The sequence below is a fragment of the Anabrus simplex genome, chromosome 1 (assembly GCF_040414725.1).
Source record: "Anabrus simplex isolate iqAnaSimp1 chromosome 1, ASM4041472v1, whole genome shotgun sequence".
Lineage (NCBI taxonomy): Eukaryota > Metazoa > Arthropoda > Insecta > Orthoptera > Tettigoniidae > Anabrus > Anabrus simplex.
Genome location: NC_090265.1, coordinates 94,845,939 through 94,861,458, shown reverse-complemented (window position 1 = coordinate 94,861,458; position 15,520 = coordinate 94,845,939). Strand labels below are relative to the sequence as shown.

At 38.2% G+C, this 15,520-nt stretch overlaps 1 protein-coding gene across 1 annotated transcript in view; it reads left to right on the top strand.

Annotated features, from left to right (window-relative positions):
• LOC136884355 (uncharacterized) overlaps positions 1 to 15,520 on the top strand; it is a 737,352-nt gene that overhangs the window by 711,740 nt on the left and 10,092 nt on the right. The window contains exons 8-10 of the mRNA XM_067156482.2: positions 5,961 to 6,096; positions 13,384 to 13,560; positions 13,650 to 13,751. Coding sequence (XP_067012583.2) covers positions 5,961 to 6,096; positions 13,384 to 13,560; positions 13,650 to 13,751 — 415 coding nt within the window. The remainder of the gene's footprint in view (positions 1 to 5,960; positions 6,097 to 13,383; positions 13,561 to 13,649; positions 13,752 to 15,520) is intronic.

Below are 15,520 nucleotides of genomic sequence, written 5' to 3'. Positions count from 1 at the left end.
AAGACAGCGTGTAGTTTACCTCTTAGGGTTGGCATACGTCTTGAAAAAGCATATATTTGAGCATATATCCCGACGTCCTGACTGAACTTTTTTTAAAACTAATTGTCCTGAATTTTAAAAATCATAACAATTTACTTTAAATGTTGCTCGAATGTTTTTCAAAGGGAATGGAATTATTTTGGTTGGTCATACTGGAGCAGAGTCTGACGTCATTACCTGACGTTGTCATGGTAACAGGCTTGACCTATGTTAACTAGTGGTAGGGACGGAGCGGTTCGGTTCGGAGCAAGTATTGTGACGTCATTACTCGGTTAAACCGAGTACAGAACAGAGTACAACTTTATAGCGGTAAATTTAAACTTTATATTGACCTTCTAAGCTACAGTTTAATTCATAAAGAATATTATCAATTATTATCGGTGGTACAATGCTCCGTACTATTTATTACTGGTTATTTGCACAATTTTTATAATGTAATATAAATTTAACAGATAACGTAACAAACAGTTAATTACAACTCTGTGCTTAATATGAGGCATATAAAGTAGACATAAATAAAGAAATAAACATACAAATGAATAAATACATACAAAAAATATTAATGCATATGGATAAACGTACCGTATTCCATAATGTGATTATTGACGAAACGAAATCTAGTGCTTTGAAATGTGCCTAAACTCATATAATGGCAAACATTTAATTTATAACTATGTGGTAAGGAGTTAAAAGAAAACTTGTTAAGGTAACATCAGTAATGGAAATAAGAAAAATACACAAATGAACCCAATTCTTCATCCTGTGACAAGCATTAAAATCAAGACACAACACTTTGTGCACAGACAGTATGGGAAGTACCGTTAGTGTTCTGTATTCCATGGAACAGGTGTTATATAGGAGGAATTTCCATTCAGAAATATCAGAGTTTCAGCTCGTTTTGCACAAAGCGACGACCTCCTGTCTGAAAGAATTTGTCCAGCACATGAAAACACCTCCTATGCGGGCACAGATGTAGCCGGTACGCTAAGGTAAGCAAGTTCACTTAAGGGTCAATGAATATTGCAATTTCACGATCGCATTGTAATCGAAATCGACTTTCAACCTATTAGGTCGTGTTACGTACATTTAGTACGTGTTGAAGAGATGTTAAGTACAGAAAAAAAATGGCCAACCAGACACCAGTGGGATCCGAACCCACAACCTCCCGACGTCGCGTTGGTAGCTCTACCAATTGAGCTATGGTGGCCTAGCTCTCTTTTGCTCTGTTGGAAAGGATCTAAGGGACAGGTCTGGCTCTATCCTCTTACAACCCTCAGTGACTGCATGTCTTCGCATACAAAAGTATGCAACTGTATTTGTACTATGTCCTTACGATGCGCCCGCTTTATGTGAGTCCATAAATTTGACGTTCCTCCACCTGCACAATAGATTTGATTGCAAATTTTACAAGTAGCGGATTTTCTACCTGGACTGCTAGTAAAATACTACCATGCTTGGGAGGACTGCCATGGCAGTATTGCTTCTTTCTATTACATATATCAGTAGACAATATAGCGCAACAACTTTAAACATATAAGGAAACACAAATAGAACAGACGTCTCAGTCTGGAGTCTGAACAACAGCACAGTGGTGTTGCGAGTCTAGTCTGGCTGGAAGGTTTAATAAAGCACCCGCAGCGCTATACGGTGTATTCGAGTTGAATCGGTGCTCCGCTGTGACGTCACGAAAACCTGAAGAACCGAGTTACTCTACAGTTCTACTCGCTCCGTCCCCACCACTAATGTTAACGCTATCTACTTTCGCCCGGGAGCAGCGTGTTGAATAATGATGGCAAATATTTTGTATCCATGTTAGCTAGTAACAAATGGGTTCAGTTTTTAAAGCAATTTAAATCCAGTGAGCAATATTCTGAATTGCTTAAATTGGCTCAGTTCTACTTCTGTTTACCTGGCCATAATGCATATGTGGAAAGAAGTTTTTCTTCAATGAATTCACAATGGACGGATAACAGAAATAGACTGAAAGTAGAATCTGTTAAACCAATATTATTGATGCAATACAATTTTAAAGAAATATCTTGGCAGGAATTTCGTGATTACTTTTTTTTTAAGATGAGTTGCTAAAAAGTGTGTAAAGTTCGGAAAAGTATGATTGGTATCGGCATCAGGGCACTTCTGTGTCATAAATATCTTTAAGCAAAGGTAAATAAATGCTGTTTTTAGTTTTCACTTATCCATGTTATTGAGAAATGAGTAATTCCACGTGAGCTGTCCCATCTGTTACTTAAAAATCTACGCAAAATAACATTGAATATTATATAACTTTGGAGTGGTCTGTAAAGTAGGTGTTTTACGTAAAGTATGATTTCTTATTATTTCTCTATTTGATTTTTAACATTAACATCATATAACAAGTGTATCTTTTGGAAACGGAAAGGACAGTTGATATGGAATTACCCAAATACACTCGTTGGAACCATAGGTGCCGACTTTTGGTCTTGAGCACGGGAGCAAGGATGAAAATATAAAATATTCTTACGGGAGCAAAAACACGATTGCATCCCTGTACCATATATGTATGGGGGACAAGTGCTCCCGTAGTCGGCGCCTATGGTCGGAACTTGTCGCTGTAGGTGTCCTGAATTTCATCCTGAACCTTATGGCAACCCTACTTCTGTGGAATATTAATGCATCTTCTATATCCTCTGGTAAACATTTTACTGCTTGGAGAATGGATTTGCCCTTCATGAATCCAAATTGTTCTTCCGGAATTGATCATTCAACCAAGCTGTATACAAATTTTATTATAAGGGAATATTTGTAGGGAATATGAAGTAATTAAATTTCACTTATTCTTCCGTCCTTAGCATAGCGTAACAGCACTATTAGTTTCCGTCCTCGGTGGCCCGGGTTCGATTTCCAGTACTGCAAGAAATTTTTAAATGGTGGGACGGCTGGTATATGGCTAAAATGGCACGCAACTCGACTCCATTGAGGGTGTGTCTGAAAAGTGTTCGAGGACACTTTTGTTCACATTAATTCACACAAGGGTGCGTAACTTTGGCCTCTCAACTCTGCCATGAAATGAGTGTTAGCGCACTCGGCTGTGAAAGTAGATTTGTGGGCTTTGTCAGCCAACTATTGCATCTAGTCGTCGACATTTCAGAGTAAGAACTCGAATTAGCTCGCTGTTATAGTGTTGGCTTCATACCTTCCTCTCCGACGGACGAAGCCCTCTCACTGCACTCCCACGCAGTTCATTACCGTAAGCGTTACACCGTTCCCTCGGAAGGATGTCTATATCTTGCACTGGAGAGAATTGGCTTCCAGCGGATTGTCGTCGTACGTTACATTGTAAGAGTAGCTACAGTACCCTGATTAATTTAGTTTTGGGGTAAATATCGCACTTTGTATAAAAGACGGGCAGAGAGGAGGGCAGCTAAGAGCACCCGGGCTTACTCCCACCCCACTGTCCAAGATATTTTTTCTTCAAAATTTGTTTTACGTTGCACCGACACAAGTCGAGCATATGGCGACGATGGGGTACGAAAGGACTTGGCCGTAATTAAGGTAGAGTCCCGGCATTTGCCTGTGAAAATGGGAAACCACGAAAAAGGATCTTCAGAATTGCCGATAGTGGGGTTTGAATCCCCTACCTCCCGAGAGCAAACTGACAGTTACATGGCCCTAATCAGTAATTGGGGGGGGGGGAGGACGAAAATGTTTTTATTCCATTTTAGCCGCGTGAAACTGGGAATTATTTATAAAAGCAATTTGTATAAACCCTGTTGTCTTTTCAGCTGATTATTTCCTTTAATGTATTCAATTATTAAGAAAAATAGTGGAAACACGCAAAAATGCAAAATGTCGTTCGTCGTGGCTAATTCTACAGCGCCAGAACAAATCGCGGAGACCCGCGGACCGACGTGTAGCATGTTCTGCGACGAAGGGTAGCAGGGGTATATCTCTACCAAGGTCGCACGGTTGCCGCGCGCATTCGTCAGTCTGGCAATCTCACTCATGTGTCTGTGTAGTTCTATCTAGTGTCTGTTACCTTGTTAGTGAGTAGTCAAATACTAAATTACTTTTTAATTGTATAATCACGCCGTACTTCTATTTAATTGTAATACATGCGTAACTATTGTTCCTTTGGTGAAAGTTTTATTGTATACTACGATTATTACCGCACTTTAGTTGGTAGACTGTCAACCTTTACGTCTTTATCGAAATTCGCTCAGAGATCATCAAAAACCATTTTAAAGCTTGTTTTATTTTTATTTTTGATGCCCCCTCCCCGCTATATCCCTTGGACCCGGGTCTTTTTGTTGTCCATACATGTTTGTGCCCCCCGCCCGCACTTGTAATTCCCAATCGCCGCTACTGGCCCAAATCGCACAGCCACTCGTTCAGTTGTCCAAGATTTAAATTGAGCTTAGGTGCACTGTTGGCCCCATACAAGCATGGAAATATGGGACTGAAAAAAATTAAACGCAGCCTAAATTACACTGCATGAAATCGTGAAAGAAATTAATACATATGATGAAGTGAATAATTATTTTTTCTAGTTTGTCCTTATCTTTACTTTGTAATTTTTAGAAATATTAATTAAAATTAAGTTGTTGTTGTTGTTGTTGTTGTGTCGCATAAGAGTCTTGTGACACCATTATCAACCAGTCTACCGAGTAATTCAGGAACAGACTCCTCAGTATATTGGGTTGCCGCACCTACAGGCGCATATGTATGAAAAGAAAATTGAAAGGAAGAGTACATAATGCATGAATATCATTGTATGTTTCATCACTAGGAAAGTTCGAACTATCACCCTGCCATTATTCTCATTATGCTCTATTGTTCAAATTGTCAGTATAATAGCTGCTATTGTGACCATCCATACCTCAGCAATTAGACTCTCACAGCCATGGATGAGGCTGGGAATTTGCTAGAAGTTACAATTTACTCTGGTCTATGCCAAGAGACAGATGTAAAAGTACTGTACCCATCAAGAAATGGCAACAAGCAGACATATCACCGTGCATAAAATTGACAGGTCAGCTCAGGAAGCTGCAGTCAAGAAAGAAACGAAGGGCTGCCCATACACCTGGTGAGCCATATCGTCATAACCTTAAGCGATACAGCCTTAGCACTTTAGAAAGATATGAAATACACATAAAAATCCAAAAACACCAACATTCTCAATGCACACACTGTTGAAATCATATACATTGTACAGCCACCTCATACACGACTGCTGGCACAATGTTCAACGGATAATATTTGACCTACTGACTTCCAGAATGCAACTCTCTCGATCATCTCGAGTGGTGCAAATATATTTCTCCTTCTCTTCTTTCTAGGGGTTCTTTCTTTATTTTTATTATTATAAATACAGTACTTCCAATATCGTCTCTCAAATAAATTAGATAGAAGTGACAGACAGCCACACAGGCCAGGAGCATAACAACCCGGAGACACTGTTACAGACTTCTCATCAAGGTAGACATGGCTTCAATCCTGGCCAATGCAAGTGGGATTTTTGAAATGAAAAGTCATGTTCCTGTGGCTCAGATTTCACGTATAACTGGTAATCTAGTGGCTACTATCGCAATATCAAAATTCCCCTGAAACCACAAGCTTACTTTTTTTTACACAGTCCAATAACATGCCTTATTTAAATATTTGATATCAATCCTCAATCGTAAGTAATCTCAATAAAACAAATATCGTCATAACCTTAAAACAAAACATAAAACAAATGCGCCAAACGAAGTTCTCCATATTTCACATGTACCTCGCTGTGTAAAATACTTCAAAATTAATTACAATTTTGTCAACGCACAGTTGATTTCATAAAAGAGCATAATATCAACTTTGTTTATCTTACAAGTGCAATATCTACTAACAGATTAACTTGAATTTAGCAGGAAGAATAAAAGCAAATAATTGGAATTACTTTCTTTCAGGAAAGAGCAGCTCTTATCCAAAAAGCTCTGGGCCTCGATAAACCTCGAGCCATGTCTGAACCTAAGAACAGTGACCTGTCAAGTGAATCCCTGCTGGAGAAGAAGAGCTCTGCAGATGTTCCGGTTACCACCAAAGGTATGACACAATTATTATTTATTTTGTAATTGCTCATAGGTCAGGGCACTATCACAGTGTTTGGTTCATGGTGTGGGTTTATAGTTCATGAACGATAGGTAATGGTTGAGTGGCCTAGTATTATACGCGAACCTTTTCTTGAGCCCGATTTTTACGGGGTGAGGAGTAAGGAGGAGCGCTGCCGGTTCCGGTTTTACTGCCAACTGGATGGAAATGAAATCTGAATTGAATCGATATGATCGATCTATATGCATTTTCTAAACATTTATTATCTTACGCCAACAACTGTGTCACACATACATTATTTAACATTATACAGTATAACATTTCTCGATGCGAATCTTGTTCCTAGCATGAATTACATAGTTCGGCTTTGCTGTGTAAACAACAACAGTACTAGTTCGTAAAATGTTCGCCAGATGTCGAACAGCGATGCATAAGCGATTCATAGTTTATATGTTTCAAAGGTTGCCTATACGGATGTTGAAGATAACCGAGGTCTACCGATTCAGCACTAGGGAGCTCAGGGCTCAAGAAAAGGTTCGCGTACAGTAAATGGTCCTCTAAGTCATGATACCAGTTACTGTGGATGAGAATAGGCATTTCGGATGTATTCCAAGTCGCAACTATCCGTGTGCTCCCTCCTGTAGGTGGGGGCGATAGAATAGCATCCACAGTATCCCCTGTCTGTTGCAAGAGACAACTAAAAGGAATTCCAGGGCTCTTAACTTGGGAGCATGGGTTGGTTACCATGGGGCCCTTAGCTGAGTCCTGGTATTGCTTCCACTAACTTGTGCCAGGCTGATCACTTTCATCTATCGTATCTGACCTCCATCGGCCAACTCTTGTTCTTTTCCAACCCAAGGGTATTAGATTTGCGAGGCCTATGGAGTTTTTCATTTCCACGCCCTTCATGGCCCTTGTCTTTCCTTGGCTGATGCCTTCACTTTTTGAAGTGTTGAACCCCTTCCAAGTGGACAACACTTGGCTGCAATACTGTAACCAAGCTCGTTCACCCCTTTCTGTTAGATGTTAAGCAACTTGAATGTGGTATGAAAATCCACCCAGCTCTTTAAACATCTGCTAAAATGACCTATCGATCAAACTGAGTTTCAGCAATGTTCGTCATAGACTATGCTTTAGGGTCTGTAACGCCTGTTGGTGAAGTTATCCATGATTCTCGTTTGTGGTGACGGTTCTTGGACACCCCTTTTGTTGACATAAGACCGTGCCATATGACGGTACTTGTCAACATTGTTGTTATTTGGTGCCTCCTTATTAAATCGCTCCTCGTACTGTTCCTTAATGGGAAGCAAACTCGGCCCATTCTGATGGCCCACCAGAAATAATGTTCTACAATGAAATACTTAATAAATACTTTGTTGCTAGGGAAATGTAGACAGTAAATGAACAATAATTTCAGTGTCATTTGTTTTGCCATTTACTGTATCATATAAGGCTGTACTCTGCTTCATAGATTATTTTGATCCACACTCACAATGTCTTCAGAAAGCCTTGTTCCAATGGGAATGATGAAATCCCACTTCCATTTGACAGACCAAGGATTTCTTGAAAAATCTCCATGTATATAATTGAATTTGACAGCGCATTTTCAATGTTACTGGAGCTAATGAGAGAAAAGAAAGTGGAACTGGCTGAGTCAGAAAAGAGGATGTGTCTGGGCATGTTAGGAACTAATTATGTTCAGGTAAAGGAGGATAACAGGGAAGAGAAAGAATATTAGAGGTGTTCTTAACAAGTGTTAAATATTTATTAAGGTGGAAGCTATTTTCTTTTCAGTTTCGACTGGGTAAATTTACCTTTAATTTTTTCAGTCAGTGGAAACTAATACAAGATTAAGGAAACACTAGAAAATTCCAGGAAAACACTTCAACAGTATGTTTACTTTTCCAAGCATTGTGTAATGGATCCTGTTATTGAAAAAATGTTTTATTTTCCAGATATTTTCTAGTGTTATTTACAAAAATTTTGCATTAGTTTTGGCAGACTGAAAAACTTAAAGATTACATTTTACATATTAAAGTGCAAGGACAAACTGTGGAGTACAGCTGTTGGAGTAGGATTGTTCATTAGTACAATCATAGAATACAACAAAGTTTATCTCAGCATGTAAATCAATGAACGACGTGGGTAGATTTAGTCTTCACAGGAATCAAGACAAGGATTATCTCCGTAGATTCACCACTTGGAGAAGCAGATGAGGACCAAGTAGATAAGTGTTACAAAGCACTCAGTTAATAGTAGTCAGCGTTAACAGCAAAGCTAGTATACAGTAGTATGAATGGGTGATTTAAATGCAAAGGCTGGAAATAGAATTGAAGAATATGAGGATGTACTGAACTGGCCAGGAATAAAACCTGAGGCCTCCAGATAAAAGGTGGGCACGCAATCTATACACCACAGGGTTGTCTTTGCTTCCCAAATGCTTATGGTTAAAGCAGTTACTATACTTAGACAGTAATGCAGAAGTGGAAAAAAACCAACGCAATTTTGCCTGGAATAATTTTTTTTTTTGTGAAGGCTGTAAAAGTATCAAAGATGATCTTCACTGGAGTCGACCTTCAACTCCGACAAAGGCAAATCTAGGCTATAAATTCACTCTGGGTGAAATGGTAGTGTAGGAGAAACCTAACTTTTAATTCTCAAATACATGGTAACCAAAGTTGCAGAAAATACAATTTTTTATCATTTATATCTTATAGTTTTGCTGTACTGCTATGATAACCGAGATATTCATGATTTACACTTTTGTTGCATAGTCCATATCAATGCCGAGCTAAGAGAAAATGGCTCAACATAATTTAATGATAATTGGTAGGTTAAGTTGGGAATAGGACACAACAGTTAGGCTATAAATGGGTGAAATGATAGTTTAGGGGAAGGCCTAACATTTCATTCTCAAATTAATTTAGATTTTTGTTGCTTAGTCCATATCAACACCAAATACTGTTAACATGGAAATATTGTTCAATCATGTTAACTGGCAATGGTGATAGTTTCTATCGTGATTGTCTTAAGGTGAAAAGCCGCGTGGTCATCAGCCCATATCAAGAAAGAAAATCGTGAAGATGACTATCAAAATGAGAAAAAAAATTGTTAAGGACTGATAAAGACTAATCACTTGAAGAATAAAACAAAAGGGAACCATGAAAGGAGAAAGATGGATTCCCTTTACACTGAATGCTCTGATAACAGGGAGTTGGAAAAAAAAAAACTAAACGTGAAGGCCTGCAATATCAAAAGCCCATAAAATTGATCATCAATAACATTACATTGGCTACTGCTTGTTGTGATGTGCTTTGTCTCTTCTGCTGCTGCTCATCAAGAGATGGCATTACTGCTGCGTACCGTGTCAGCTAAGGGAGTTAGCTACTTGAATAGAACAGCAGGAAATAACTGGGGAGTTAGATAACTTTATTCTTTTTTGGCATGCCATTCGTCTGGTCCATACATATTCACAACTAAGTATTTTTTTATTTTCCACCTTGTCGATAAATTAGTTGCTTCAGGCAACTTATTGGTTAAAAGTGGTACATGTTTCATATATTATTAAAATCTTTAGCTACATAACACTGTTTAAATGAAAAATTCATATATTGACAAAGTATCAATACTTTGAGAGAAAGTGTCCTTAAAATTAGCATAAGAAGATTAAATGACGACATTACATGTTAAACGACAATAGTCTCGGGTAAAGAATATATTCACCCCGGGGGCTCATTTGACCCACATCAATGTCATCCTAATGATCCTCAAGTTGGATGAAGAAGATCCATTTTAGTTTTTGGACATTTTTTTATATTAGGTAGAATAGGACTGACAAGTTTTAATATGTGTTAAAACACCATTAATTTATGTCACTTACATTTATGTATTATTCACATTTTTAAAAATATTATTGTGGCATGTTAATTTTAAGAGGTTATTTCTGTGTAACATTAACATCCATATTTCATACTATATATGGTTAAATAAGGTTCCGGACATTGACCTTAAAGTTGACTACAGGCTGAAGATGCCCAAAACAGGGTGAAACATGTACCTGATAAGTCTATATAAATTCATGTAGATTTAATCCACATTAAACGTGGTATGTAATGAATAGGTGGTTTTATTTAATTATCTTTAAGATATTTTTGCCTAACGTCAATTATGGAACAATTATGAGAGTTGTTACTTGTAAGTGGTATGTTCCAAGCTAACAGTGGAGAGATGGCATGGAATGACATTAGTAGATGAATAAGTTGGAGTGGTGTTTTTAAAAGTAGGAAAGATCACAATAATAAGATAAAGTTGGAATTCAAGAGGACAAATTGGGCCAAATATTTGTTTATAGCTAAGGAAGGTAGGTATTGGAAGAAATGACCAAGGGAGATGTTCAATAAATTTTCAATTTCTTTGAAATCATTTAACAAAAGGCTAAGAAAATATCAGATAGGGAATCTGCCACCTGGGCGACTGCCCTAAATGCAGATCAGGATTGATTGATTGATTGATTGATTTGATTGAATTGAAAGTTAGGACTCATGGTCCTCTCTTACACTTAATCACACCTTTGTGCAGGAAAAATTATAGAGAATACCGTATTTACGCGAATAATACCCGCATATTTAAAAAAAATTGAAACAAATTTGGGGTGCAGGTTTTATCTGAGTCAAAGTTGGAATTTTTTTCAAAATCAGCCTTCCTAAAGTTAGGGCGCGGGGATTATTTGTGTAAATACAGCGTATTTACGCGAATAATACCTGCATATTTAAAAAAATTGAGGCACAAAATTGGGGTGCGGGTTTTATTTGAGTCAGTGTAGGCTTCTTTTTCTTCAAAATCAGCCTTGCTAAAGTTAGGGTGCGGGGATTATTCGCGTAAATACGGTATTAAATATTTTAAAAAATTCTAATATGAATTCAAAAATAAATGCAACATAATATTTATACCAATATATACATAGCTTATCAATAGAGTTAGTGTTTTGGTGGATGCAGACTTTATGGCAATGTGTATAATTTTGCTGATAAATTCTAAATAATGAATTTTATTGACTTTCACTCAGGTATACTCTTATTTTTGTTTGTGGTCAGGCAACCCTTACCACTTATATAGGAGAAGGTGATATATATATATATATATATATATAAAGAGCCTTGAGACCATAAAGCTGTAAATCTGACCCAAGCCTAACTGACTCCTGCCTGCAATTAGAGGAAGGAAGGAACAAAGATTCCAAAAGGGAACTGCTCAATATGTCAGTAGTAGTTAAAAGAGATAATCCTTCATAAACCTGTGACTGTAGGGGGTCTGGTGCCTGGTGTCAGGCCTGTTGTATTATGGTAACAGATCTATCCATTTCAATTCCTTGGGGGCAATACACTGTAGTTAAACATTTACAGTATCCGTGGATAACATTCGCGGATGTGGATGCGGGTGCAGATGAAGGAAGATTGGATGCGGAGAGGATATTTTGTATTGCACCCATATGCCAAGTGCAAAGCAGTTCCAAGGGTACAGTGCCCGCATAGGGCTCTCCATATCATTAGTCAAACTACTAAATAAAAATTAATGAAAATGAAGTTAAGGAAAAGTAACTAAAAAACACACACACGCACGCACGCATGCATACACACACACCATAATTCACTCATCATGATTCACACCGTTGGTTTATGCACCTAAGAGGTACTGTACTTTCTGTTCAAAGACTTGAAAGACACTAAAGAATTACTGCTGCAAATGTTATTTGAAACACAGTTCCCTAATCTAGTTCCCATTACAATAAATGTGCAATTATAGGCAGCTGACCTGCTAAAGGGAATGGCAATGGTAGTAACAGAGCATGTATTATGCTGGTGAAGCTGCAAATTAATTATTTTCTCCATTTAGCACAGCCACCAACATAGCAAACCTGTCCTTCGAATTTGTACATATGCAGATACAGATTTTTTAAATGCTTTATTGCGTTAATATTGCTGTCAGGTTTGTTTTTCTGTCCATTGGCAGATCCTTTAAGGCTTTGGGAAAGCCATAGACAGTCTTTCTGAGGATATGAAAAGGCAGGTGGACAGTGTCTGCTACTATAGTGAAAACTACCCAACTCCATTGTGATCGGCAGTGGGCAAGGCGGCATCCCCTTACAATAAAACTCCCTAATCCTCTCTTCACATGAGAAACAACATATGGCAATCTTCCCGTTGTGTTTCTCCGTTGGTGCTCTGTAATGTAATGTAATCTTATTCACAACATGTACATTACTTCACTCAGAACTCTGTATCCAATGTAGAATTCCACAGCAAAGCACGGATACATCAGCTAGTTCTTTATAAAAATTTGAACATGCATTACAGTTCTTGAAGTTGGTCCCAAAAATGTTTACTCTGAACAAAAAGAAACACAAATGATTCTTGCTGAGGACCTAATCACAGCATGACTGACCAAGATGGTGAATTTTTTTTTAATAACATAACTGCTGAAAATGAAACTCCATGCTTCTTGTACCACTTGGCGCCTAAACATCAAGCATGTGAGTGGAAATCCAAAACATTTTGGAAACAAAAATTCTCTAAGAACAGGGTTTTCTCTACCATGAATTTATTCCTGAAAGTCATACTGTACCGGTAAACAAAGAAATATGTAGACATCTTTTATCGCCTCAGGGATGCAGCAAGAAAGAAACGAGCGGGAAAAATGGACAGGAAAACAGTAGTTTCTTTTGCATGACAATACCCCTGCACATCGGTCAACCTTGGTAAAAAAGAATTATATTGCCAGGATTGATGCGATGGCTTTGAAGCATTTTCCACACTATCCAGATTTGTTACCACTTGTCTTGCTCCTCTTTTCATGATTGAAAAGTCATCTGAAGCAGCAATGATTCACAAACACTGAAAAAGGCACAGCAAACATGATGACAGCACTGAGAATGGTTTTGCGAAATAGTTCTGGCAATACTTCCAAACACCTCACACGCACTGGCAGAAGGGTATCACTGCAGAAGGAAACTATTTTGAAGAAAATGTTTGAATTAATGTAGAATGATCTATTTTTGTAGAATTTAATGCTGCCAGTAAAGGATTATCAGTAGATTATGAGGAACAAAAGCAAAAAAGAAAAGGCTTTGGCCCATTCAACTCATAATAGGCCAGCCAAGAAATAGTGTGCATTACATGCATTAATTAAATGTCAAACAAACCAACTAAATTAAGAAATCTTGATTGTAACTTCTTTTCTTTCCATGCTCTTATCTATACATATATTATCTCTTTTTATCAACAGAAGTGGCTATGCTCAGTTCCAATCGGGTACAGCAACAGAATGTGGGATTATCCGATGAAGATTATGAAGAACTCCTGGAACGCTTGCGAGTAGCAGATTTCCTTTATACTGAGTACTCTCTAGAGGAAGTCATCTATCAGCTGGCCAAGGTCATGTTCTCTCAATCATTGACTAGAGGTAAGTATAGCACCGAACAATTGCTAGTAATTATTCTCCATTCATTTTAGCAGTATACATCTTCTATGATCACTTTCTGATGATTTCAGGAAGTGCAGAAGCTCAAGAAGCACTCCAGAAATTTACAAACTTCCTTGAAGCAGAGGCAGAACAAGGACATATCTCTCGTAGCCTGGAGAAGAAAGTGTTAGGTAAGGTTATAAAATTCAACCTGGATACAGAACAAAGACATATAGAAATCTGCTTAACTCACTATCAGATTTGATGCATGAGCAGCCTAGATGACATCAACTCAAAATTCATGCTGACTGTAACAAAGACCACATGATAATGATTATTCTTATTACTGTACTGGTATTGTTATTATTTTTATTACCATAGCAGAATACAAATATGCATCATACAGCTGTTGATAATGCTGTCAGTGTGTCTCCCTCACCACACTTCACTTAAACAAGGCAGTCTTTCTCACTACTGATGCACTCCCAAATGACTTGTCACTGACTCATAATTGTCTCATAACTCACTAGCAGCTGACTCAAGACTGACTCACATCGGTTCTGCTTTTTAAATAGGCCAGTTGAAGATACTTGCAGTTTCCATTTCCAGATCATTCTGGGTACCTTCTCAATGAAATGAAATGGCGTATGGCTTTTAGTGCCGGGAGTGTCCAAGGACAAGTTCGGCTCGCCAGATGCAGGTCTTTTGAATTGACTCCCGTAGGCGACCTGCGCGTCGTGATGAGGATGAAATGATGATGAAGACGGCACATACACCCAGCCCCCGTGCCAGCGAAATTAACCAATTAAGGTTAAAATTCCCGACCCTGCCGGGAATCGAACCCGGGACCCCTGTGACCAAAGGCCAGCACGCTAACCATTTAGCCATGGAGCCGGACACCTTCTCGATTATTAATGAGCTTCCAGCTTCTTCTAAATAGCTTCCTTATTGCGATCCTTAAAAATTCATCAGCAGTACTGTTTTCCTCACTGTTGGCTCCACATACATTGTGCCACTGCACCGGCATTGTCATCTCTTGCTTTGTAGCATTGTAGCCTCCCCATGCACTCTGCACCTTCATTGTCAAAATATGGTACATATTAATGGCATATCTGAAATGTCCTATTTTAACAAACTGTCTGTTAATAATTCTCGAGGATACTGATAAAACAATCTGCTAAATATTTTACAACAAGTGTCCTTTTCTTCAAACAAATCTCTTGATACTTTCAAGACATCAAAAATGCTAACTACCTTGGACACAGGCAGAGGAAAATAACACTATGCAACAAATTTTAAGGTCACAAAAACTTTTTTCGAAAATGTAGGCGTTCTTTATGTATTTCGGCCTCCTGAATTTGAAAATGATACTGAAAACATCGTATCACCCACAGTTTTTGCACAAATCGCATAAGTTTGAAATTAATGGTAATGCAATTTAATGGTATTATAATAATATTCTGATTGATATTCTGAGCTTCATATGGGGTTTTAGTGTTTATTATAATAGAGATAAAAACAGCATATGAAGCTCAGAAGCGGTACATTGCTTTCAACTGTTCAACACTTGCGCTCCTAGTGGCATGTAGCGAACTGTCATGTTCCAAATGACGCTGCCTTTCCGTCACTGTGTTGTGTTTGTGGAAGGAAGTATGTGTTAGTGTTAGTGCAGAATGTCTACCCGAGATTGTGTAAACTATCCTAACAGTTTTTGTTATATATGTGAACTTGTGGTGAAATAGGACCGAAGAAACATTACTACTTTTGTGAAAAAGGTCTACCATGCCTATTTAGGAATGAAACTCAGTGACATCGATAAACCATGGGCTCCACAGGTCATGTGCATTGTGTGTGTAGAAGATTTACGATGGTGGGTGGCAGGAAAGAACAAGTCATTACGATTTGGCATCCCTATGGCCTGGCAAGAGCAACAGAATCATACCGACGACTGCTACTTCTG